This window comes from Chlorocebus sabaeus, chromosome 15, assembly GCF_047675955.1.
Source record: "Chlorocebus sabaeus isolate Y175 chromosome 15, mChlSab1.0.hap1, whole genome shotgun sequence".
Taxonomy (NCBI): Eukaryota; Metazoa; Chordata; class Mammalia; order Primates; family Cercopithecidae; genus Chlorocebus; species Chlorocebus sabaeus.
This window is the reverse complement of record NC_132918.1, coordinates 60,138,088-60,162,781: the sequence shown is the minus strand read 5'-3', so window position 1 is coordinate 60,162,781 and position 24,694 is coordinate 60,138,088. Positions and strand designations below refer to the sequence as shown.

The following is a 24,694-nucleotide window of genomic DNA, read 5'->3' as shown; positions in this document are numbered from 1 at the left end:
ACTTAAAAAAATAATTTACTACAAAGAAGCCTTTACTAAAACTTCTAAAGTATGTACTTCAAGAAAAATAAAAAATAACCACAGAAGAAGGGAATGAGATGCAAGAGGCAATAGTAAGTGATAAAATTTGTCAGTATTTAGTTAAATCCAAACAAATTTGTGTTTGTTTGTAAGACAGAGTTTCACTCTGTTGCCCAGGCTGGAGTGCAGTGGCATGATCTCAGCTCACTGCAAACTCCACCTCCGAGGTTCAAGCAATTCTCCTGCCTTAGCCTCCCGAGTAGCTGGGATTACAGGCATCCACCACTATGCCTGGCTAATTTTAGCCACGCCTGGCTAATTTTTTTTGTATTTTTTAGGATAGATGGGGTTTCACCATGTTGGCCAGGCTGGTCTTGAACTCCTGGCCTCAGGTGATCCACCCACCTCAGCCTCCCAAAGTGCTAGGATTACAGGCGTCAGACACCATACCTGGCCTAAACAAATGTATTTTTAAGTAATATATCTAACTTTTGGGATTACAAAAAAGCTGTACTTGTTAACAACACTATGAAAATAAACATTTCACCTGGTGATTTTAACAGAAAAAGTTCTAAGACTATAAATATTAATAAATATTTTTGATTTATTTAAATATGAGAAAAGACATCAAACAAAAATAATCTTGTATTATTAAAAAATGAAGCCTTGGACTTTAAGGAAAGAAAGGTGATACTAAAAAAAGAGGGTATTAATAATGTAAGTCACAGGGAGATAAATGGAGTTAAAAGATTCTGGGAGCTTGTATCATTTGGGCCGGGGGTTAGGCTATTGAAAAACTTGAGATGCTTAAAAATGCATTACAAATTTTAAGGGCACACATGAAAAAGAAAAATAGAAATTAGCTAACTAACAAAAATCTAGTGAGGGAAAATAGGATAGAAAACAAGAATGTAATAAATATTTTTTTAAATAAAAAGCCATGAGAAAAGTTTCTTTAAAAAGGCCAAAAAAAAAAAAAAAAAAAAAGACAAGTAGAAGGCACAATGACAGCAGAATCAAGTCCATTTAAATATGTGAGTAATCACGAAAAACAAAACAAAACAAAAAAACCATGAACATGCCAGTTACAATCAGCGATTGATGAATTTGATTTTAAAAACAAAATAAAATCCAGCTTTGCCTGGGCACGGTGGCTCATGCTTATAATCCCAGCACTTTGGGAGGCCGCGGCAGGTGGATCACCTGAGGTCTGCAGTTCGAGACCAGCCTGGCCAACATGGTGAAACTTCATCTCTACTATCTCTACTAAAAATACAAGAAATTAGCTGGGCGTAGTGGCAGGCATGTGTAATCCCAGCTACTCGGGAGGCTGAGGCAGGAGAATCACTTGAACCCGGGGGACAGAGGTTGCAGTGAGCCAAGATTGTACCATTGCACTCCAATCTTGAGGACAAGAGCAAAATTCTGTCTCAAAAAATAAATAAATAAATAATAAAATCCAGCTTCTACTGCTTTCAAGACACACATCCACAATATAGGGAAATGGAGAGGCAGAAAGTAAAATGATGGAAAAAACATACCGGGCAAATATATCAAAAATAAAGGTAGAATAGCTATATTTATATCAGATAATATATACTTTTAAATAAAACCATTTCGTAGGGATAAAGAGGATGACTACATGATGACAAAGTGTTAAATTTATGAGGAAGATAAAACAATTTTAGATTGATGAGGGTCGTAAAATCTTAAAATATACAAAAGAGAAACTGAAAAACCACAAAGAGAAATTGTCAGTGAACCATCATCAAAATTTGAGATTTCATTACACTAGTTTGAATATTGATAGGTCAAGTAGACAAAAATTAGTAATGATATAAAAGATTTAAACATAAGTAATAAACCATTTAGCAGATACATGCAGAACCCTGAACAGAAAAATTAGACATTCTTCTGAACATATGGATATTAACAACTGTTAAATCAAGGTGGAGTGTTTACAAGTGTTCCTTGTGCAACTTCTAACTTATAAAGCAAGTGTCAACAAATCTCTGAGAACTGGTGTCATACAGTCTACATTGTCTGACCACAATGCAATTAAGTTAGAAATTAATAACAATATTTTAGGCCAGGCACGGTGCTCACGCCTCTAATCCCAGCACTCTGGGAGGCTGAGGTGGGTGAATCACCTGAGGTCAGGAGTTCAAGGCCAGCCTGGCCAACATGGCGAAACCCCATCTCTACGAAAAATACAAAAATTAGCCGGGTGTGATGGCGCACACCTGTAATCCCAGCTACTTGAGAGACTGAAGAAGGAGGGTTACTCCAACTCAGGAGGCAGAGGTTGCAGTGAGCCAAGGTCACATCACCGCACTCTAGCCTGGGCAACAGAGTGAGACTCTGTCTCAAAATAAATAAATATATATATATACACACACATATATATAAAATAATGTTTTAAAAGCCTATACATTTTTAAATCATCTTTCTCAATAATGGGACAAAAAATTATAGTGAAAACTTAAAAATACTTAGAACTGTATAACAATCAAAATGCTATATGTAAAAATTTGTAGGATGCATCAAAGTCATGATTTAGGAAATTTTATCTTAATTCTCATGTGAGGAAAGTTTTTCAAATTCAAAAAGCTAATGAGCTAAGCATTGATCTGAAGATGTTATATATTTGAAAAAACAGACTATATCCAAAAAAATGAATATAATGAGTAGACTTAATTTTTTTTAAAAAATTAACATATAAAAGAGTATCAACAAAGGCAAAAGTCAGTTCTTCCAAAACTTAAGAATGTGCATATATATTGTATCTTTAGCACGTATGAATATTACTTTTTAAAAATTAGAAATAAGTGAAATCAAATGGGAGTGTCTTTATTTCTGTGGTATTCTGTATAAACACATATATACATTACTCAGCCACCAACCACAATCAAATGTGTACCAGCACCTGGACCCACACTTAGGCAAATACCTTTGGCGATGTGCCTACTTTTATTGTGTGATGTGTGCATTTCTGCATGGTGATCAAGGGCAAGGAGGCACTCCTAATGCAGAAGCCCCAGCTCTGTCACCTCTGAGAAGCCTCTACCTGGAATCTCTTGCTTACCTTGACAGATGAGCTGTCCAGGGGAACTGTCCAGCAGCAAATAATTCCGGAAGTCACGCCTAAAACAGGCCTGTGAAGTAAGTCCAAGAAGAGCAGGGCTCCCCATGCTGCAGGTGTCTGGCAGCTTGGAAAAGGGATATAGACAAGATGCCGTGCATGTGACTCTTGCCGAGGACAGCGTCTTTGGCATGGAGGGTACATTAAAGCTGGTGCTAAAGCAGTGTTTTCACCGAGTCAGGCTAAGTGTTACAAGCTGGTTAGCTTGCACAGGGCCTGGGTGCTCAGTAGGGCACAGCACTTGGGGTTTAGTGCTCTGCAGTCACTATTAATGTTATTTTTGAATTTGAGTTTTATAGTGAAGTCCAATGGGATAATAAAGCATGTGCTGGGGAGTCAGGACCTAGAGCCTTGGTTCACTTGCCAGTCCACCTCCCTCCACTTCCCCAGAACTGGTTCTCACAGACCACTGTGTATCTGCCAGCTCCCTGGGGTTCCCCCGCCCCACCCTCCCCTAGACTGGGAGACTTAGGGTCAGTTATGCTCCCACAGTCTTGGGACAGAGAAGCAGCAGCCATCCACCCCAAGCTGGCAGTGCCATGCTGCATTTGTCTTTTGCCCACCTATATCTAGGCACCTAGCATGTCCCAGCAAAGAGGCTGCAACACTCTATAGCAAGCTTGTCCAATCTGTGGCCCACAGGCTGCATGAGGCTCAGGACAGCTTTGAATGTAGCCTAACACAAATTTGCAAACTTTCTTAAAACATCAGATTTTTTTGTGATTTTTTATTTTTATTTTTTTTAAGCTCATCAGCTATTGTTAGCATTCGTGTATTTTATGTGTGACCCAAGACAGTTCTTCTTCCAGTGTCGCCCAGGGAAGCCAAGAGACTGGACACCCCTGCTGTAGAGGATCACCCCTCTGCCGCAGGTTGGGATGGCCAGCCAAGGGAAGGGGCGAGATGTCTGGCTCAACTTCTGGCTGTTGGGAAAAGGAACTCAACAGCTGGCCACACACCAAGTAAAGGGGATAGGGAAAGCATTTTGAATGACAGATAGAAACCTCCATGGTAGATGGAGAGACCACAGAAGGAAGAAAGCTTTTTTCCCTGCTTTTAGACTTAAGGGCCTGAATTTGCATTTTGCCTTCAGCTCTCCACATATGTAGCCAGCCATGACTGCAACAAGGACACATGTGGGAGCCAATCTATGCAATTAAAAGGCATTTTTGAAAACCACTCCTACCATGCTTTCTGTTGCAGAGAAATATGAGTGGGAGGAGGGGATCCACAGTGCTTTTGGACAGGAAGTTTCTTCCTCTTTCGCCACACTGCCCCAGATACACTGGATGCTTAGCTTCTCCTATGTGTTGGAAATGGTGAAATGTCAGGAAATGGCTGGGGCATCAAGGAATTGAGACATGAAATCCATACCACTGTCTGTGCATTCCCCAGGCCTTCTCTAAGTGGCCAAAGACTCTAATCAAAAGTTATGAGCCACACAGCTGCTTCTGAAACTCCTTGCCTGAGCCATTCAAGAGAGGTGAGGCAGAATTGAAAACACAGGATTGAGGGAGATGAGAATACCTGCTAGAGAAGAGGTCTAGATATAGAGACTCATCAGGTCCTTGGAATGACTTGCATAGGAATTAGGTCATTCTGTGAGATTATGAGAAATACATTTAGAAGCTGGTGCTTATCAGATAGAAAAGGAAGGAGCCGAATCAAACCACAAGCTACCAAGGAGACAAATGGCCCACAAGGGTAAAAGAGCGGGGCACCCTCTTTATATAAGCACTTAGATCTGCTCAGAAACAATAAAGGCAGAAAGCTACCTTTTTATTGCTTCATCCAGCCAAGGAAGAATCTGTGCCAGACTTTAAAGCAGTGACAGGCCAGAGCCAGAACAACTGAATGGTAGAAATGGACACAATCACTAATGCTATATGCATAATGCATCTGTTATAATTCTGCTTTCCAAAGTATGTTTTCTGGACACACCAAATGTGAAAGAATTCTGGAAACAGAAGCAATCTTGTCTGCATTTTCTATTTCAGTCCATCTAGTCAACTAATAAATGCAGCATGGCTGACTCTTGAATATCTGCAGAGACGGAGGAGTCTGATCACAGAGAACTACAATTAGTCCCACCTCGCCTTATCTAGAATTTGTCACATCCATCTTTCCACAGACTTTACTGGAGCTGAGCACAAGTTGCAAAATAGGCAATTTCATTCTTTGCCTTGACAACCTATTGTTGAACGTACCAATCAGCAAAGAATTATTTGAACAATATACAGTAGGATAAAGAGGAATACAGTCTTGTAATTCCCAAACTGAGTAATCAAATGATTTTTTTCTTTTGGAGATGGAGTCTCGCTCTGTCACCCAGGCTGGAGTTCAGTGGCGTGATCTCGGCTCACTGCAACCTCTGCCTCCCGGGTTCAAGAAATTCTCCTGCCTCAGCCTCCTGAGTAGCTGGGACTACAGGCACGTGCCACCACACCCGGCTAATTTTTTCTATTTTTAGTAGAGACAGGGTTTCACAGTATTAGCTAGGATGGTCTTGATCTCCTGATCTCGTGATCTGCCTGCCTCAGCCTCCCAAAGTGCTGGGATTACGGGCGTGAGCCACCATGTCTGGCCCAAATGATTTTTATTAAATGATTATTGCTGGGGTGTGGTGGCTCACACCTGTAATCTCAGCACTTTGGGAGGCTGAGTTGGGCAAATCAGGAGGTCAAGAGATCGAGACTATCCTGGCCAACATGGTGAAACCCCGTCTCTACTAAAAATACAAAAATTAGCCAGGCGTGCTGGCACACACCTGTAGTCCCAGCTACTCAGGAGGCTGAGACAGGAGAATTACCTGAATTGGGAGCCTAGGGTTGCGGTGAGCCAGGATTGCGCCACTGCACTCCAGCCTGGCAACAGAGCGAGACTGTCCCAAAATAAATAAATAAATAAATAAAATTAAAAATAAATAAATAAATAAATAAATAAATAAATAAATAAGGCATGGTGGCAGGCACCCGTAATCCCAGCTACTCAGGAGGCTGAGGCAGGAGAATCGCTTGAACCCAGGAGGTGGAGGTTGCAGTGAGCCGAGATCACGCCACTGCACTCCAGCCTGGGTGACAGAGCGAGACTCCATCTCAAAAAACAACAACAACAACAAAAAACCGACTACTTACTCCTACATATAACACAGTGAAAAATAGAAATTCAAAGATATGGTATTAATGTTCAACCTTTTGAGAATAAAAATATTTGAGAGGGGAAGAAAGATAGCAATATCATGCTATACAAGCACTTACTAATTTAACAATTTTTTCTTAAAGATGGGGAGGAAGATAACATAACTAAACCTTCCATAAAAGAAAACAAAGGACCTAATGGAAAAGGGGGCGGGGGGCGGGGGCCGGGGCAAGGGGGCAGCGTGAAGGGGCTGGGGAAGAGTCCAGTAAAGATAAGACCATGAAAACAATGTGCTTCAGACTCAAAATGATGCCCTTCCCATGATCAGTGGAGCCATGTTCTATGCATACAATCGTCACTTTGGGGAATGAGTTTATAATGTTCAGTCTGGAAGATAATAAGGAAATGCTGGGATAGCGCATGGGTGGCTCACTCCTGTAATCCCAGCACTTTGGGAAGCCAAGGCAAGAAGACTGCTTGACCCCAGGAGTTCAAGACCAGCCTGGGCAACATAGTGAGACCTCAGCTCTCCAAAAATAAAACAATTGGCCAGGTGTGGAGGCACGCACCTGTAGTCCCAGCCATTCGGGAGGCTGAGGCAGGAAGATCACTTGAGCCTAGGAGATCTGGACTGCAGTGAACTATGATGGCAACACTGCACTCCAGCCTGGATGACAGAGTGAGACCCCATATCAAATAAATATATATAACATTATATTTGTATGTTATATATAATATATATGTATATATACACACACTGGGAAGAGCAAAAATGGAGATGCGAGAAAATTGTATTTGCAGTGAAATTTAGCCATGGCTGCTGTTCTTGGTAGATGTTAATAATATATTTGTATATTATGTATATTATACATTATATTTGTATATCATATGATATATATTTTATATATATATAAATACACACATACTGGGAAGAGCAACATGAAGGGAGATGTGAGAAATCTGTATTTGCAGTGAAATTTAGCCGTGGCTGCTGTTCTTGGTAGATGTTAATAATATATTTGTATATTATGTATATTATACATTATATTTGTATATTATATGATATATATTATATATATATATAAATACACACACATACTGGGAAGAGCAACATGAAGGGAGATGTGAGAAATTTGTATTTGCAGTGAAATTTAGCCATGGCTGCTGTTCTTGGTAGATGTTCGTTGATCAACTTATTACATCTCTGATAACACTGATGGAAGTAAACTGAGATATATGTTGGAATTTGAGTTTCAGAAGCCTAGACATGTAGTATACAATGCATGGAGGCTCTGGGGTCTATGTAACATGAATTGGCATGGTTTTTTTTTGTTGTTTGAATGTTTCCTTTCTACTTAACTCTGTTTATAGGTGGACGAAAAAGTGTGTGTTTCTATGTGTGTGGGAGAAGTGAAATAACTTTAATTTTAAATTTGTTCTATATCTTTCACTATACTCATTTTCTAAATACTGATTTTTTTGAGAGGTCAGATTTTATAGCTGGTAAAAACAGAAAAATAAGAAAGGGATCACAATGAATATTACCACTGTTTTGGTTTCAATGTTTTAAAGTTCTCTTCAGTCCTCCTATATTAGTCTTTGCATTGCTACAAAGGAATAGCTGAGACGGGGTGATTTATAAAGAAAAGACGTTTATTTGGCTCACGTTTCTGCAGACCATACAAACATGGCACCAGCATCTGCTCAGCATCTAGTGAGGCCTCAGGAAGCTTTTACTCATGGTGGAAGACGAAAGCAGAGCAGGCACATCACATAGCAAGAGAGGGAGCAAGAGAGAGAAGGTTCCAGGTTCTTTTTAAACAACCAGCTCTCACATGAACTAAGAGCGAGAATTCACTCATTACCACAAAAACAGCACCAAGCTATTCATGAGGGCTCCACCCCCATGACTCAAACACCTCCTACTAGGCCCACCTCTAACACTGGAAGTCACATTTCAACATGAGATTTGGAAGGGACATCCAAATCATATCACCTCCCTTGACTGTAATTCAGCTAATTGCTGAAGTTTATCAGTATTAAGAAGCCTCTCTCTCTCTCCATACCACCAGCTTTCACGCATTCATCCTACAAATATGTATGAAGAGCCTGCTATGCCAAGCTCTCATACCTTAGCCGTCCAGCCTGCCCCAAGCCATCTGTGTTCCTATAGTTCTACACCCATTTCCAGGTGTTTCTGGTAGTATGAAATTTATCTCACTTTCTTACTCCAAATATGTTGATAGTTTTCCATAGTGTCCTGAATAAAAACCCAGTTCAATGGCAGTAACACTGAACTCGGTCTTGAAACAGTTGGGTTATAGTTCCAGCTCTGCCATTGACCTTCACCTCAATGCACTTCAGTTTCCTCATCTGTAACCAACAGAGCACCATGGTAACTAGTCTAGGGGACTTCGGTTGTTGCTCACAACAGAAATCATTTTTCATTCCCATTTTACACCTGAAGAAACAAGAGTCGCTCTAGTTAAATGATTTGCCCAGAGCTGTTCGGCTAGGGGCTAGAATATAAGAATGTAAGAATGTGTCTGAACCCAAAGCTCTTTCCACAACATCCCTGTATATAGGATTGTCTGAAACGGCTCCCTTTTTGTACTGGCTGATACAGTAGCCACCAGCTATATGTGGTTATTTAATTAAAATTAAATCTCAGTTCCTCAGTCACACTACATTTCAAGTGCTCAAAAGCCACATGTGGCTCATGGCTGCCATATAGGCAGTACAGATTCTCGGACACTTCTGTCAGCACAGGTTTTTTCAGACAGGCTGTAAGTTCTAGTTAGCACTTGGCTTCTATGATTCCCTGATTTCTCAACCTGTCCTACAAGTCCTACCAGGGTCTGACTCCAGCTCCTCTTTACTGTTGGGTTACTCATGACTCCTAGCCAGGCTCTTGATGTGCCTGCCAGACTGGGCTCTATTTCTATGTCCCCCATTGTACCTAACACCATGCCTTCTATTAAGCAGATAGTAAATATATGGATGGATAGATGGACCTATGGAAGAAAGGAAGAGATGAAAGAAGGGAGTGGCATACATTCATGCTTTCATTAGACAAATACTTACTGAGTGACTGTTATGTGTTAAGCACTTTTAGGTTCCTGGGATTACTATAGTGAACAGACAAGAGCTCATGAACCTTCTGTCTGGTTGGGTGGAAAAGTGGGGAACAGATCACAAAGAAGTTTACAGGTAAATAAAAGTTCAGATAGTGCCAAGTGTTATAAAGAAAATAGCATGATGTGCTGAGGCACTGGAAGTAGGAGTGGATCTGGGAAAACTATAGATATGGTGGTCTGTGATGAGGTACCATTATGAACCCAAATCTAAATAATCAGAAGGACCATCCTTGGTAGATCTGAGTGGTACATATTCCATGAAGAAACTTTGCTGCTGAAATAATACTTTTGCACACTTTGATGAGATGTATCATTTGTCAGCTTCTGATATATAAGCCAATGTAAGTACCCAGTTTAATAATTTTAAAATTACCCTGGAGGAAGGCTGCAACAAGGAAATGGGTGAAACAATTAATTTAGTAAGACAGATTAATATGTAGTCTATTAAAGTTGAAATGGCATTTATCTTCTATGATGTTCTCTTTTGTTGTATAGCTTTGTTCCTGGACCATATAAAGCTACCCTCAAAGAAGATGTATTACAGAAGGCAACATTCTTTCAAGATAAAAAATATCTTTCAAGAGTAGCAAGAAGTGGCAGAGATGATGCTTTTCAAAATTTTATCAGAAACACCTCCCATACCTTTAAGAATGGAAGAAGGGTGACAAAAAGTGCTCCCAAATGACGTGGTAAAAAAAAAAAAAAAAAAAAAAATTCCTTGAACAACTTAGCCTTAGGAAGCATAGTAAGACTCTGGACTTAAATAGTAACTAAATCTGCTACCAGAACTCAAGCAACAGTTTGTAGGTTATCAGGTGACTTGACCCCCTGCATTCATTGGTATTAAGATATATCTTGTTCATTTATTTGACCACTCCTGACAATTCCAGCACTCTACAACTGATACGTCCAAGAACTGTTTCATTAGAAGACAGAAGAATGAAAGAAGTGTTTTGAAAAGTCTAATGGAGATATAAATTGAAGGTAAAATTTATATGATGTATGCATGTGTACGAGTCAATGTTAATTCTTTTATCTCTGTCCAGTTCATTTCCTGCAAACCCATCCTCCTTTCCTAATTTAGTAATGTCTAACGCTCATCTATTTAATCAAAGTTATTTTTAAATGTTTTAAGCTATTCCAAAATTTACCCTAGAAATGGATGCTGTTTATACGTCATATTTTTAAAATTTGACCTTCTATTCCATTTAAACACACCACTGTGGGAGTTGTTTGCTTAGACTGATGAGAAGAGGGTAATTTTCTCCATCTCTAAATCCTCCTAAACTCACTGAAAAACTCATTAATTCCCACAGAACATAAATTATTGCTTTTGAGCTGGAAGTTTTCTCTTCATTAGGAAGCTTACTGCCATTTTGATGGAGCTTGAAGCCATTTTGATGGACTTCTAGTCTGTCTTTCCTGTTATGGTCATTTATTAATTTTCACTAATTCATATATGCTTTAGACAAGGAGAGTCAAGACACAACTTGTCATAGATGAAGCTCTGAGTTACGTTTACCCATCAGGTAGCTGTTTAGTCAATAATGAACAGCACCAAAACAGGACTAGCAGAGCTCTTAAAAACAGCCTTAAATACACGCTGAGTTTAGGAAAATGTAAGAAAATCATTGTTTTAATCTACAAATTCATATGCAGTTGCAGAGATGCAAAAGAGATCAGAGTAAAAGTATGAAAGGTTTTAGAAGTACCTAGTCTCTAGCAGCATGCTCTGATGGCTGTGTCCTCATCTGCATTTAATTTTTATTTTTATGATAGGGCTGATATTTTCAACAACTAAACACCCAAAGTATTATAGCATTATTTAATTTAAACACAGTGTTCAGGCCTTACCTCAGTCTAAGAGCTGGCTCCGCAGTTGGTAGCAATGGCCCTGTTAGGCAGACTGTCCCCCTCTTTGGGAATGGCAAGAAGCCCTGCTTGGATGCATGGAGTGGATGGATACTGACACCAAGGACATTCAGATTTTCTTTCCTATACCTATTTTCCTAAAACTTGGAAAGAAAAACTATTCTGCAGTATTTTTTAAAAACCACTTCTGCCACTGTTACTTAAGTAAATCCAGAGATAGCACCTAATGTCTTCAGAGGAGACAGAAGTTCAAGGAGTTAAATGTCACATTCATACTCAGGTAGCAGAGAAGAATAAAACACATCAGGTTTGCTTCATCTACCCTAAGTGGTGCTTAGAGGTTCAGGAAAAACGTCTCAAGTACAGGAAATTAATGAGCAGTATTTACGATGTATTTTAATAAAAGGGATTTTTCTAGTTAACTCTGAGTTAAGCACAAACTCCTTTCTTTTGTTAATTGTTGGAAATACCATTAAGATGTATTTGTCTGTTTTTCTGCATTGGCAAGTAAAGAACACCAAACAAATATTCCCTTGGTGACAGATTATTTTTAGCGTTTTGGGCCATCTTTTGAATCACTAATAGGTGAGAGCTCTGAAGCATGATGCAAATAGAAGTTCCTTTTTAAAAATGCCTAATATTAGTATTTTCCCTGATTTACCTCTTTCTTCTAAAAGTAGAAACAGCAAAAATTAAGTTGAATATAAATGTAATAAAGCTATATTTAACCCAAGAATCACACAAGCAGGATGCTTCTTGGTTTAAAAATGTGAATTAATCGACTGTAAAGGAACTGCCTCCCATTATCTCTGCACTGAGCTATGAGTCAAACTTAATTTTTTTTAAGTAGAGGTCAAAAGGAGATGCAACTTAACATGGCATCAGATTGTAATACTTAGAATTCAACCAAATAACTTTTTTCCAAAACTGGGGCTTTTCTGTGGGGCAAGGGGACAGAGAAGAATGGGTGGTAGCAGGAGATAAGGGGAGAAAAGGATCATATCTCTGTCAGCCCACTCCATTTTTTTTTCTTAGCATTTCCCACATTTATCAGTCTTACAGCTTATCTAATGGCTCCAGGCTGAAGTCCAATCTCAGCATTACAATTTCTATATCAAAAATTTTCCCCAACCCCCTGCAGACACTAAATCTGACTTAGTGGCTAGAAACCCTGTAAATATGGTTTTGGCAGACATTAAGGGAAACAAAGGCAAGGCAACATGACAATGCCAAATTTGAAGCTATCTAGGCCTAGTTAGTCCATCATTCCTAACTTTGACATTTCTGAATGACTGGCATTTTCTGACAGTTTTGTTGTTTACCTGTCTAAAAACTAAGTGCAGCTGGCTCTGTATCTGTGGGTGCTCCACATCCATGAATTCAACCATGGATAAAAAGTATTCAGAAAAAGATGTTTGTGTCTGTGCTGAACATGTACAGACGTTTTTCTTTTCATTCTCTAAACAATACAGTATAACAACTATTTATATAGCATTTATAGTGTATTATATCACAAGTGACGTAGAAATAATTTAAACTATATGAGAAGATGTGTACAGATTATCTGCAAATACAACATCATTTTATGTAAGAAACTAGAGCATCTGTGGCTTTTGTTATCCTTGGGAGGTCCTGGAACCAATGCCCCAGAGATACCTAGGGATGACTGTACTGAATCATGAAACTAGATGTATGCTTTGTAAACTACATGTACTGTAACTTAATTATATAATTATAAAAATACAGAAAATTCTTAGCTTATTTCTAAGCAAGTAGGCTTTTCCCTTGGCTGAGATTTTTATAGACTCATGTAACTAATTTTAAAATAAAATATTCTGAATACCATAAACCCTTCTGCAAGTGGATGAGAATTAAATATGGAGACAGTCCGTATGCAAATAGTAATCCATAACATTGAAGGGTTTTATCTTAGTGGAAAAGACCAATTTTGGCCTTTTAAAAATGTATATTTTTGGTGTACTTTTAACTTTCTTTTTCACGCATTCAATAGTCTATACTGGATAAAAGCAACCTGTTGGGCCAAGTGTCAGAATTTATGGTACAGCCCATAAAAAATAATGATGGCCAAGAGGAGGCACACTTGTATAACTAATATGCAGGAAATCAATTCTATAATGTTAAATAACTAAAAAGGCAGACTGTAAAACACACAAGAAATATTAGAGCAGAAAGAGCACAATATTTAGAGTCCAGAGATTTGGACCTAACGCCTGGTTCTGTCACTGATTCTTTGTGACATCGAGTCCATTTCTTCACCTTAGAACAAATGCTGCTGGAGAGATTATTCCTCTGCTTAAATTTACCATTTAAAAACACCACCAAAAACACAAACACTTAGGATGCATGAATACACTTTAACTGCTTTGAATAGCATTTTTAATAGCAAAAATGTGTTTATACTTATAATAGCTTACAACCATCTTTTCAACCATCTTTTTCAATACAAAATAAACATTCATTTTCATATTTTATATTTCTCACCTCTATAACATATACAATAAAAATCCCAGACATTGTTGGCTGGCTGATTCTTGCAAAGAGATGCATAAGTAAACTAGTCAAGTACATCTTAACCATTTTGGGTATCATTTAGTCAGTCATGAAACAGTAATATAGAGACATAATTTTGAAAATTAAGCAAATGAATCTGTTCTCTAGAAAGGCCTTTTCTCTTGTTATAGTAGTATATTTATAACTTTATTACAATTTATACAAATCAGTAGGTTTTTATTTCCACACCTTCACAATCCCATCTCTAGAAGCAGTTACGATGAAGCCCTGTGTTGTCTGGAATGTGGCGACATCAGTGATGATGTCGTGATGTCCCACGGGCAGGGACTCTGGGCCCCTTCGAGGGGTGTCATCACTTGGTCCTACTTTCTGCTTATTCTGAATTTCCTGTCAGGGAGCAAGCCAGAAGTTAAAAGTCTGTACCATATTCTTCCTCTTGTCAGTAGTCTTGCTTCTGAGATACTGTTGTATTTAAGTTAACACCTTTTGTAAAGTAGTCATGCTTTCACAAATACACTGAGCAAAAGGAGTAGAAGAGCCAAAAATGACATTCCAGGGTCCTAGTCATTGGATTTCATGAGTAGCCACTTACAGATATGGAAAACTTATTTTAGGTCAATATTCTGTGCATATTAACTTTTGCCAACATCAAAAGAAAAAAGGGATAGAATATAATCAAAAGAGGTATAGCCAGGCACGTTGGGTCACACCTATAATCCCAGCACTTTGGGAGGCCAAGGTCTCCCAAGTCACAAGGTCAGGAGATCGAGACCATCCTGGCCAACATGATGAAACCCCGTCTCTACTAAAAATACAAAACTTAGCCGGGTGTGGTGGCACACACCTGTAGTCCCAGCTCCTCAGGAGGCTGAGGCAGGAGAATCGCTTGAACCTGGGAGGCAGAGGTTGCAGTGAGCAGAGATCGTGCCACTGCACTCCAGCCTGGCGACAGAGCAAGACTCTGTCTCAAAAAAAAAAAAAAAAAAAAGGTATACATGACCAGAATATAAAAAATACATAGCAGATGTTCTAGCACTTCTAAAGCTCATTAATATTTGTCATGAAGGAAGCACACTTTTATTTATGGAACACCTACTTTGGCCCAAGTAGTAAGGGTATATTCTCTCACTTGAAGTTTTTGCCTGAGTCAAGAATACAAACTTTACAGTCCCAAAGCCAGGTTTGAATCCCAGCTTTCTGTTTACTAGCTGTGTGACCTTGAACAAGTTACTTAACTTCACTGTGCCTTTTTCATTTGTAAGAGGATAATAAAAGTGCTTCCTTACGATGTTATAAAGTACATACTGGTCATCTGAGCTATTACTTATATGCACTTTCTTTATGCTTATTTTACCTTAATAAAAGTTAATTTTTTTTTAATTCAAGAAAAAATAAATTTCCTAAATTCAAAGTACTCCTCGCTTGGTCAAGTCATTTATTTTAATTCTGTTTACAATAGCCATGTTTGTGCTTACAAAAGTTGAATGAAAAGACTACAGTACCTGGACAACTTCAGTGCCTTCAATTATTTTCCTGTAGTAGGACACAGATGGGGAACTAGTACTTCCTGCAACAACATAGGACCTTTCTGGGTAAGCCAAGTCCCAAAACCTAGGGAAGAGGAAATAAATGACAATCTTTATAGGACAACGAGAGGAACTAATAATCACTGGCTTATCTTCATCAATGCATTGTTTTTCTTTTGCATTAGAAAAAGAGGTTTTTATAGAACAGCATATACCATTGGTTACAAATAAGAGTATTAACAGCTGTCCTTATAAGATGATTGTAAACATTACAGTGCCATCAGTATCTGTAATAACATCTTGTAAAAGTATCCATTTTATTCTTTATTTGTTGAGATCGTGTACCTTATTTTCATATCTGAGCCAGCTGTTAGCAGGATAGGATTTCCATCTGCAGGACTACAGTAGATACCATGGACGCTATGAGGAGAAGGCTTAAAAGAAATAAATGTGGAGTCAAATAAAAGACATCCATGTATTCCATAAATGATGGTGCTATTTCTAGAGGCAAGTTAACTGTCAGTAGCTTTACAAGCACCTGGTTACCTGAAGAAATGAGAGACCAGTTATGTATGCCCTATCTACCTCAATCTGGGCTTTTCCTAATTAAGCTAGATCTCGCTGGGGTTCCAAAGAGACATCACAAGCTTTATGGGCTAGCAACTTATTTACCCAATGATGCAGAACACTAGCAAGGAAACACTCATGTAGCAATGGCCACATAATACTTGATGTTATTAAAAACCCAAATTTAAACATAACCCAAAAGCCCAACAGATACTAGGTTTGATTAAATGCCTGAAAGTACTTAGGATGTAGGGAATAATATCATCCTTTACAGTAAAAACTGTAAAAACTGAAGTCAAACCTGTAATTCAGAAAGTGGTGGTGCACTGCTGGCCCAGAGAGTAAATCTTCTGTCACCAGTCTCCATGTCCCACATGGACACTTCATTGTTGCCCTGAACAGCTAAAAGAGACAAAGGCCAGAATCTAGACTCAGACAAAAAGAGTTGGGGAAGATTATAACAAAACCAATTGCAGTCCTGAGAGAAAGACAAATCTCTTTCTTTCAAGGGGAGAGACAATATAAGAGGCTTTATTCACTTACTAATATTTACTGAGCCAGTAAATACACTTACTATGGGCTAGTCATTGCGTTAGGCACTGAAGAAGAGATGGCAAAGCAGAAAAATTCCCAGTTTCATGGAACTTCCATTCTAGTGGGGACAACAGACAAAAATGCAAAGGCCTTTCTGAAGCAGGAGTGTGCTTAGTTGAAAGAACAAGTCAGTGTGGCAGGAACAGACTGAGAATGGGAGATAAGTAGGAGAAAGGGCAGTAGTGCTGGTCACTTTCCATTTGCTGCTCTAAATCTGACCTGAAGGAACCACATCAACAAGCTCCTGTACCCGCTCTGGCTGGGTTTGCCAGCCTGTCACAGGCTAAATAATGGCCCCAAAAGTATCCAAGTCCTATCCCCTGGAACCTGTGAATGGTACCTTATATGGCAAAGTGACTTTGCAGATGTGATGAAATTAAGGACCTTGAGACAGATTATTCTGGATTACTCAGGGGGCCCCACATGCAATCACAAATCTTAGATGAGGGAGGCAGATTTGGCAGCAAGAACAGAAAACAACGTAACAATGAAACAAGATGCTATGTTGCTGGCTCTGAAGATGAAAGAAGGAGCCATTAGCCAAGGAATTTCGTTCTAGAAGCAGGAAAAGGCAAGGAAATAGATGTTCCCCTAGTGCCTCCAGAGGGAATACAGGTCTGCTGCTACCTTGATTTTGGTCCACAAAACCCATTTCAGACTTCTAGCCTCTAGAATTATTAAAAAAAAATAAGTTGTGGTATAATAGGAAACTAATACATGCCTATGGGAAACCGCAGCAGGAGATCAAAGGGAGAGAGGGAAGAAAGTCAAGTAATTCATATCAAGCTGGTTATATCCCTCATCTCAAAGTCACTGCTCCTTTCAAGGTGGCCTTCTCTATTCCTTTCCAAATTCAGTAACCATGCCCTCCTCCCCTCAAGCCTTCTACTGCTACTCTGCTGTTACCAGCCCATATTACTGTGCTATCTTTTGTAATACCCCTACACCCAAACCTTTGTAAACAATTTTATTTGAAAATAAATTCTTAAATTATCCTACCTTGAGTGTGCTACTGTTTCCTATTAGAATTCTGACTGATAAAGGTCAGGGAGGTGGCAAGAAGGCAGGTCCCATAAAGTCTTTTGGACCAAGAAGCCAATGGGAAGGTACTGAGCAGAAGAAACAAAATGGTCTTAAGACGTACAGACAGAAGCAGGCTGTGAAGATATTACCTTAATAGGGAAAAGAGATTATAGTGGTTTGGACTAGGGAGATAGTGATGGAGGTAGTAAAGAGTGATCAAATTCTGGATATACTTTAAAATAGAACTTACAGGACTGGCTAATGGACTGGAAGTGGGATGAGAAAAAGAACAGGCGAAGATAATTCCAGGCTTATGAGCACCCAGCTGCCATTTACTGAGAGAATACCATAGGAAGAGTGGGGTAGGAGGCAGTGGTGGAGATACTTAGTAGAGAGGAAATCAAGCATGCAGTTTAGTTAGACATGTTGAGTTTACAAAATAGTTATTAGACATCTTAAGAAAAATAGATATGAGTCTGAATAATAGTTAAAGCATAAGATTGCATGAGATCACACACACAGCCAGTGCAGAAGAAGTGGTTGAGACCAAAGACTGGGTCCTGAGGCAGGCCACAAATTAAATGCCAGGAAGATGAGAAGGAACCAGCAGATCAAGAAGTTGTAGAACCAAGAGAAATGTCTTTGAAACCAGGTAAGGAAAGCATCTGAAAACAATAGAAATCAACTGTTCAAATGGTAAGTCAAATAAGAAAAGGGTTCACAATAACCACAGAACTTGGCAACATGGTGACTTTGATAGCAGCAGTGTATGCGATGGACTATATACACAAGAAGGGACCACAAAGAGCCTAGAGGCAAGAGGGCTGAGGGGAAAACGTAAGAATAATAAAAGCTATTATTTACCAAGCATTAATTGTGTGGTAGAGTATGTACTTTGCATGTTTTATCTCAATTCCCTATAACTCTACAAAGCAAGTATTTTTAACTACATATTAAAGATGAGGAAAATCAGTTTCAAGAATTGCCCAAGTGTCACACCCAGGAGCCACACAAGAAAATTTAAGTGCCTAATGAGGGAAGGGAAGGGAAGCTTTCAAGCAACACAAAGGAAGCAGAGCAACATGAAATTGCAAAAGAGAAGGATGAGTCGAGGTTTCTAAGCTCTCTAGGAAGATGGTGGCAGCTGTAACAAAAATAGGGGACACAGGAGGAAGAAAAAAAGGATAGGAGATGGTGGTGGACAGTTAAGAATGGAGAATAATGATGGTGACTGACGAGATCATTTTTGAACATAATAAATATTAGATGACAGTGAGGTATCAGTAGTGGCAACCTCCATAATCAGAAGAGAATCAAGCATTCAGTTCATATGTAATATAAAACTAAAACCGTGAGTTTTGGCAGCAGGTTATTATGTACTTTCCAAGAAAATCTCCCAACACATGAAAGCCAGCCCTCCATCTTACCTGCAATCACCCAGGACTGATACAGAGGGTGCATTGAGAGGCGCCTGATTCGAGCCCTGGAAGGATGACAGTGACTTGAAATTGGCAATTGGAACCTCATGTCCCAACAAGCCATGGTACCACTGCTTGTACCTTAAAGAGAAAAAGCACAAAAAGATTACCATCTAATGATCAAAGTACATCAAGCTGCATTTATACAAATAGAATTAGCTTTTTATGAATTTATTTGAAAAATGCCTTCATTACTTAAAAAAAAGTTTTGTTCTCATGAAGCTGTCTCACCAGTTTCAAACAGTACCCCCTTTGGTTGTTAAATAACAGATATAAAGTCCTTATCATAATGCTACTACTAATAAGGTAAATTGAAAATGAATAATTTATTAGTTGCTGACATTGTTATTAACTGCCAAAGGCACCCACAAAAACAGAAGCTATTGAGAAGATACAAAATAAATTTGGTATGTCAAAATGTTCAGATTGCCTTAAATACCCAAAGATGTTTTACTGGTATTCAGTGATCACTTTACCAATCCCAAAGTAGCAGCAGCTTTGTATCTATCATCAGATTTCAATTGTTTCCATTTGCCCTTCCCTCTTAAACATTCTATAGACAGGTATATTACATCTTTCTGTCCCTCTGCAGTTTATTCACACAAAAGGCAAAAAAAAAAAAAAAAAAAAAAAAATGCATTCCATATAAACATATAAAAAGTAATAAAGCAAAGGGCATACACTTAACAGTAACAAATGTAAGTTAGGGAATCTAGAAAACCGAAATTCAAGCACAGAAGATAATTCCTCTGAATTAGCATGCCAACTAGAAAAGAATAAGATGTGGTAATTTCTCAAGAGGCAGGTTCAAAACACCATGAGGGAAAAACGTGAAACTTAAAGGAAGAAAGGGGCAGATAGGAAAATGGGAAATGCTGATCAAAGAGTACAAAGTTTCAGTTAGGAGGAATAAGCTTTAGTGATCTACTGCACAGAATGGTGACTATAATACAGGGTATATTTCAAAGTTGCCAAAAGAGTAAATTGTAAATGTTTTCATAGCAAATATGTATGTAAGGTGATAGATTTGTTAGTTTGATTTAATCATCCGGCAATTAATACATGCATCAAAACGTCACACTGTACCCCATAAATATATACAATTGTTTGTCAATTAAAAATTAAATTTTACAAAAGCAGCAATCCCATTCTTGGGTATATATATGCCTGAGATTAATGGAAATATATGTCCTTACAAAGACTTGTTTGCAAATATTTACAGCAGGTTGACTCCGAAAAGCCAAACACTAGAAACAACTCAGCTATCCATCAACTGAGGGACAGAGGGATACACAAATTGTTATCTATAAAATGGAATATCATGAAACAATACATTTTCTAAAATCCCGCTTAAGCAAGCTAGATCACTTGGTTCATCTTGAGCCTTTAGAGACAAGGCAAATAATAAAGTAAGAAACCATTGCTTAGCTCTTCTCTCAACACCACGCACTGTGACAGATCCTTTTACTTCATTAAATCCTCAAAGCTGCCCTTGAAAGGATTAGCCCCATTTGAAGACAGAGATAGCTGAACCTCAGAGGAGTTAAATAACCTGCCTAAAGCTACTGGAATTTAAACCATGTCTGCCCAAACTCAGATGCTATTTTCCTTAGGTCAAGTCTGCTGCTTCACTGGCAGAGTAAGAGAATGCCAGCGAATCTGATCACTTAATGGTTATAAAGGAAGGAGGCTCATTTAAGACAAGCACAATGAGGAGACTTTTATGCCTTAGGATACTGATTTCACCCTTTCAAACCTGTGTTTTAATGAAAAAAATAAAATTGCAAGTTATTTTAACATGACTATGAAAAGAAGAGATGGGAAAAATTACCAGTGAACGAAGTGGAAAAAACTGCTTTCACAAGACAGCAATTGCAGGCATTAGTGGCATTCAAAACCCAGTCAATGACTTGAAAGTCAGCTTACCGATGCAGAGCCAGCACTGGTGGATGTCCACAGCAAAGGAAGTGATGAGGCCCGACTTTAAATCATGCTTTAAAGTCCACGCATTGCTTGAAGACCTAAGGTCCCAGCCAACCAGAGAGCCATTCACAGTGGCATAGGCAAGAACAGACTGTGCCCCAGAGTTGAAGTGGTGCATATCCACAACACAACCGTCCTCCTTCTGATCTAGAATTCTAGAGAAATACACAAAGCACAGACATTTCCAGTCACTGAAAACATAGCACTAGTCTCCCTTTAAGATGACTTTATATCCTATCCATAGTCAAGAAACAAGAGCTATGTGACTCCATCAAGCAAATGAAAGCTGATACATTAAAAAAAATTCCAGATGTAGAGAAGAATTGCAAAAATAGTAGAATTCTTGTATATCATTCACTCAAGCTTCCCCTTAGGTAAATAACTTATATAACCATAGAACATTTATCAAAACTAAGAAATTAACCTTGGTATAATACTAGTAATTACAGTACAGAACGTATTCTGATTTTATCAGTTTTCCCACTAGTGTCCTTTTACTATTCCAGGATCCAATGCAGGATAATACAGGGCAATATTAAATTTCTTCCAATCTGTGACAGTTCCTCAGTCTTTCATGACCTTGATTATTTTTGAAGACTACTGGTTATTTTAGAGGATGTTCCTCAATTTGGGTTTGTCTGACATTTTCTCATTATTATCCTGAAATTATGCCTTATTGGGAAAGATACCACAGAAGTGATGTGCCCTTCTCAGTGCATCATTTGAGGGAGGACCTGATGTTAGCATGTGCAGGTTAATTATCACTTAGCCAAAATGCTTGCAACCACAACTGTTTTAGATTTTGGTTTTTTTGTTTGTTTTGTTTTGTTTTTAAGATGAAATAACATAATGAGGTATCTTGGGAATGGGACCCAAGTCTAAACATGAAATTCATTTGTTTCATATATACCTTATACACATAGCCTGATGGCAATTTTGTACAAAATACTTTTGTGCAGGAAACAAAGTTTTAACTGCAACCTGTCCCATGAAGTCAGGTGTGGAATTTTTTCACTTGTGACATCAAATTAGCATTCAAAAACTTCTAGTTTTTGGAGAATTTTGGATTTTCAGATTAGAAATGTTTAACCTGAATCACTTATGATGTTAACTTGAATCATCTGAATTAAGCTGGTGTCTGCTAGGATTCTCCATTGTAAAACATTTTTTCCCTTTATAATTACTCAATATTTGGCAAAAATACTTTGAGACAATGCAAAAATTCTGTTTCTGCTTTAACTTTGGCCCACTAATTTTAGCATCCATTTGAGGGAACATGCCTGTGGTGAGCTAATGGTGACTTTTTGTTTCCCTCAGTCCTTCTACATTAGTTGACTGGGATTCTTCTGTAAGTTGTCTTCCCCAGACAACTTATAAGATTCTTCCCCAGAAACTTATTCACTCACTTATTTATATCAGTATGGATTAACAGATATTTATTTTATTCTTTGAGTTACAATCCAATACTATAATTATTTATTTTGTTGTCCAAGTTGTTCCAACTTTTGTGACACCACAAGATGCTCCAGGCTTATGTTTTATTTTCCCTGCCCCACACACCTGGAATCAACCAGTTCTAGAAGTACTAGTTCCTTTTATTGAACAATGTATTTAGAAACAAAAATCTAGGCCCTATGTGTTCACTGCTATGGCAGTGTGCCTGCTTCTAGTTCCTCTCAATGGCCAGAGCTAAAAGATATATTATGTATACTACTTCAGGCATGTGGACACATCTATATTTCTGTATCTGTTCGTGTGTTTCTATACATGTATATATTTATGCCTATGCATATACAAATATCATGAGTCCATACTCATAATCTCCAACTCCTATGCAATACCAGAGTTCATTCATCTGTAATACCCTTCTCTAACAGTGACAAACCTGGCTCCCATAACTACAATATATTTACTTGTTTGTTCAACCTGAGTACACAAACGAAGGGTAAAGTTTCAGATTTGTTAAACCTGAAACTTAAAATGAAGTTGTTAACCCTGTGAAAAACAACGAACTAGAATACAGTGTTTGAGTTGAGTTGTGTCATTAGCCTCCCAGTATCAAATTTAAAAACTGTTTTCCAAAGTTACTCCTTTATTCGCCATGCCCTTCAATATGATTATGTGATTCACTTGTAAAACAGATTAATTTGTTATAGACTACATTCCATCTTTCCCCTTACATCCTGGTTAACTTTTTAAATTTTACATACGTTAAAATTCACTTTTTGTGGTATACAGTTAAGTGGGTTAATTAGCAAAATGCATTTAAGATTCATCAACGTTGTTGCATGAGTCAATAATTCATTCCTTTATAATGCAGATTATTATTCCACTGTATAAGTGTACTAGGTTTTTTCAAGCTGAGGCATTTTTAAAACTAAAAAGAACACATAAAACATTGGCCAGTCTCCTTGATTCATACATATCATGCATTCATACAGGCAGTTTTGGTTTTATCTTGTAGGTCAGAGGTCAGCAAACATCATCTATAAGAAGTCAGAATGTAAATATTTTAGGCTTTGTGAATCACATACATTCCTGTTGAATATTATTTTTATTTTTGCAACCCTTTAAAAATGCAAATATCTTTCTTATTTTATGGACTATACTGCAAGCTGTAGTCTGCTAACCCTTGGATAAACAATTGTACTTATAAATATTATAATTTGGACCATATTTTCCCATTGAGGAGTGATGAAAAATCCAACTGCAAAGTAAAATGTAAAATGGTTCCTTCCACAAATTTTAATTAGTAACAGCTATCTATGACAACAGTTGATATAACCAAAACAATCAAAGACTTATGACCTTATGGCAAGGTTTCTTTGAAGCACACACTGTGAGGCAGAGTAAAAGCTAAACATCCTGCCAGTCTCCTTATCTAGGTAGTTAACGTTTGCTTTAAGATAGTAACATTTACAGTGAAAAGTGCTGTTGGCTGAGAGACAACCGTGCACTGAATGTGCATGTCTGTCTGTGTGTGTGGCCTCTGGGCTCAGTCATCACATAGTGCACTATGCCAAGTTATTAAATAATTTACATGAAACTCAATAGATACATTACTAGACAGGCATCATCTGCTGAAACAGATTTTCTTAAAAATGGGCAGGTATTTTACTAAAGGCCATAAAGAATATGTCCTGGAAAAAAGCTGCTTAAATCTGTTCAATGAATGTGTGGAAAACCTTTTTAAATGCAAAAGCAAAACAAAACAAAACAAAACGCCCAAGTGACCCAACAAATATCCCTTTCTGCCTTAAGCTACCTAATGGCCATGGCTTATCATCCACTAAACAACTCCGCATTTTGCTTTCTTCTATGGGGTCCACCACCTCCACCTGGCCCTTCTTAACCACCTTGCTTCACCTGGCTAACTCACAACTGGTCTTACCTGTTGTCTTCCCTTTCAAGCTGGCTCCTGTTATCCATGTAAAAATTACCACATTGCACTGAAATTGTCTGTTCACTTGTCTATTTCTCCTACTAGACTGTAGATTCTTTTTTTTTTTTAATTTATAAAAATAATAAATTTTATTTATTTAATAAAATCCCCCATTTTATTTACTTTTTTTAAAATTATTATTATTATACTTTAAGTTGTAGGGTACATGTGTATAACGTGCAGGTTTGTTACATATGTATACTTGTGCCATGTTGGTGTGCTGCACCCATCAACTCGTC

The 24,694-nt window shown here is 38.1% G+C and overlaps 2 protein-coding genes across 2 annotated transcripts in view; one reads left to right on the top strand and one right to left on the bottom strand.

Moving 5' to 3' along the window:
• The window catches only part of COL6A6 (collagen type VI alpha 6 chain), a 111,235-nt gene extending 99,584 nt beyond the window's left edge, over window positions 1–11,651 (top strand). The window contains exon 36 of the mRNA XM_038002892.2: window positions 9,934–11,651. Coding sequence (XP_037858820.2) covers window positions 9,934–10,123 — 190 coding nt within the window. The 3' untranslated portion in view covers window positions 10,124–11,651. The remainder of the gene's footprint in view (window positions 1–9,933) is intronic.
• Window positions 11,652–13,679: 2,028 nt separating this feature from the next.
• The window catches only part of PIK3R4 (phosphoinositide-3-kinase regulatory subunit 4), a 73,928-nt gene continuing 62,913 nt past the window's right edge, over window positions 13,680–24,694 (bottom strand). The window contains exons 15-20 of the mRNA XM_008009161.3: window positions 20,957–21,168; window positions 18,980–19,111; window positions 16,237–16,337; window positions 15,714–15,802; window positions 15,345–15,453; window positions 13,680–14,229 (exon numbers count right to left, since the gene is read on the bottom strand). Coding sequence (XP_008007352.2) covers window positions 14,059–14,229; window positions 15,345–15,453; window positions 15,714–15,802; window positions 16,237–16,337; window positions 18,980–19,111; window positions 20,957–21,168 — 814 coding nt within the window. The 3' untranslated portion in view covers window positions 13,680–14,058. The remainder of the gene's footprint in view (window positions 14,230–15,344; window positions 15,454–15,713; window positions 15,803–16,236; window positions 16,338–18,979; window positions 19,112–20,956; window positions 21,169–24,694) is intronic.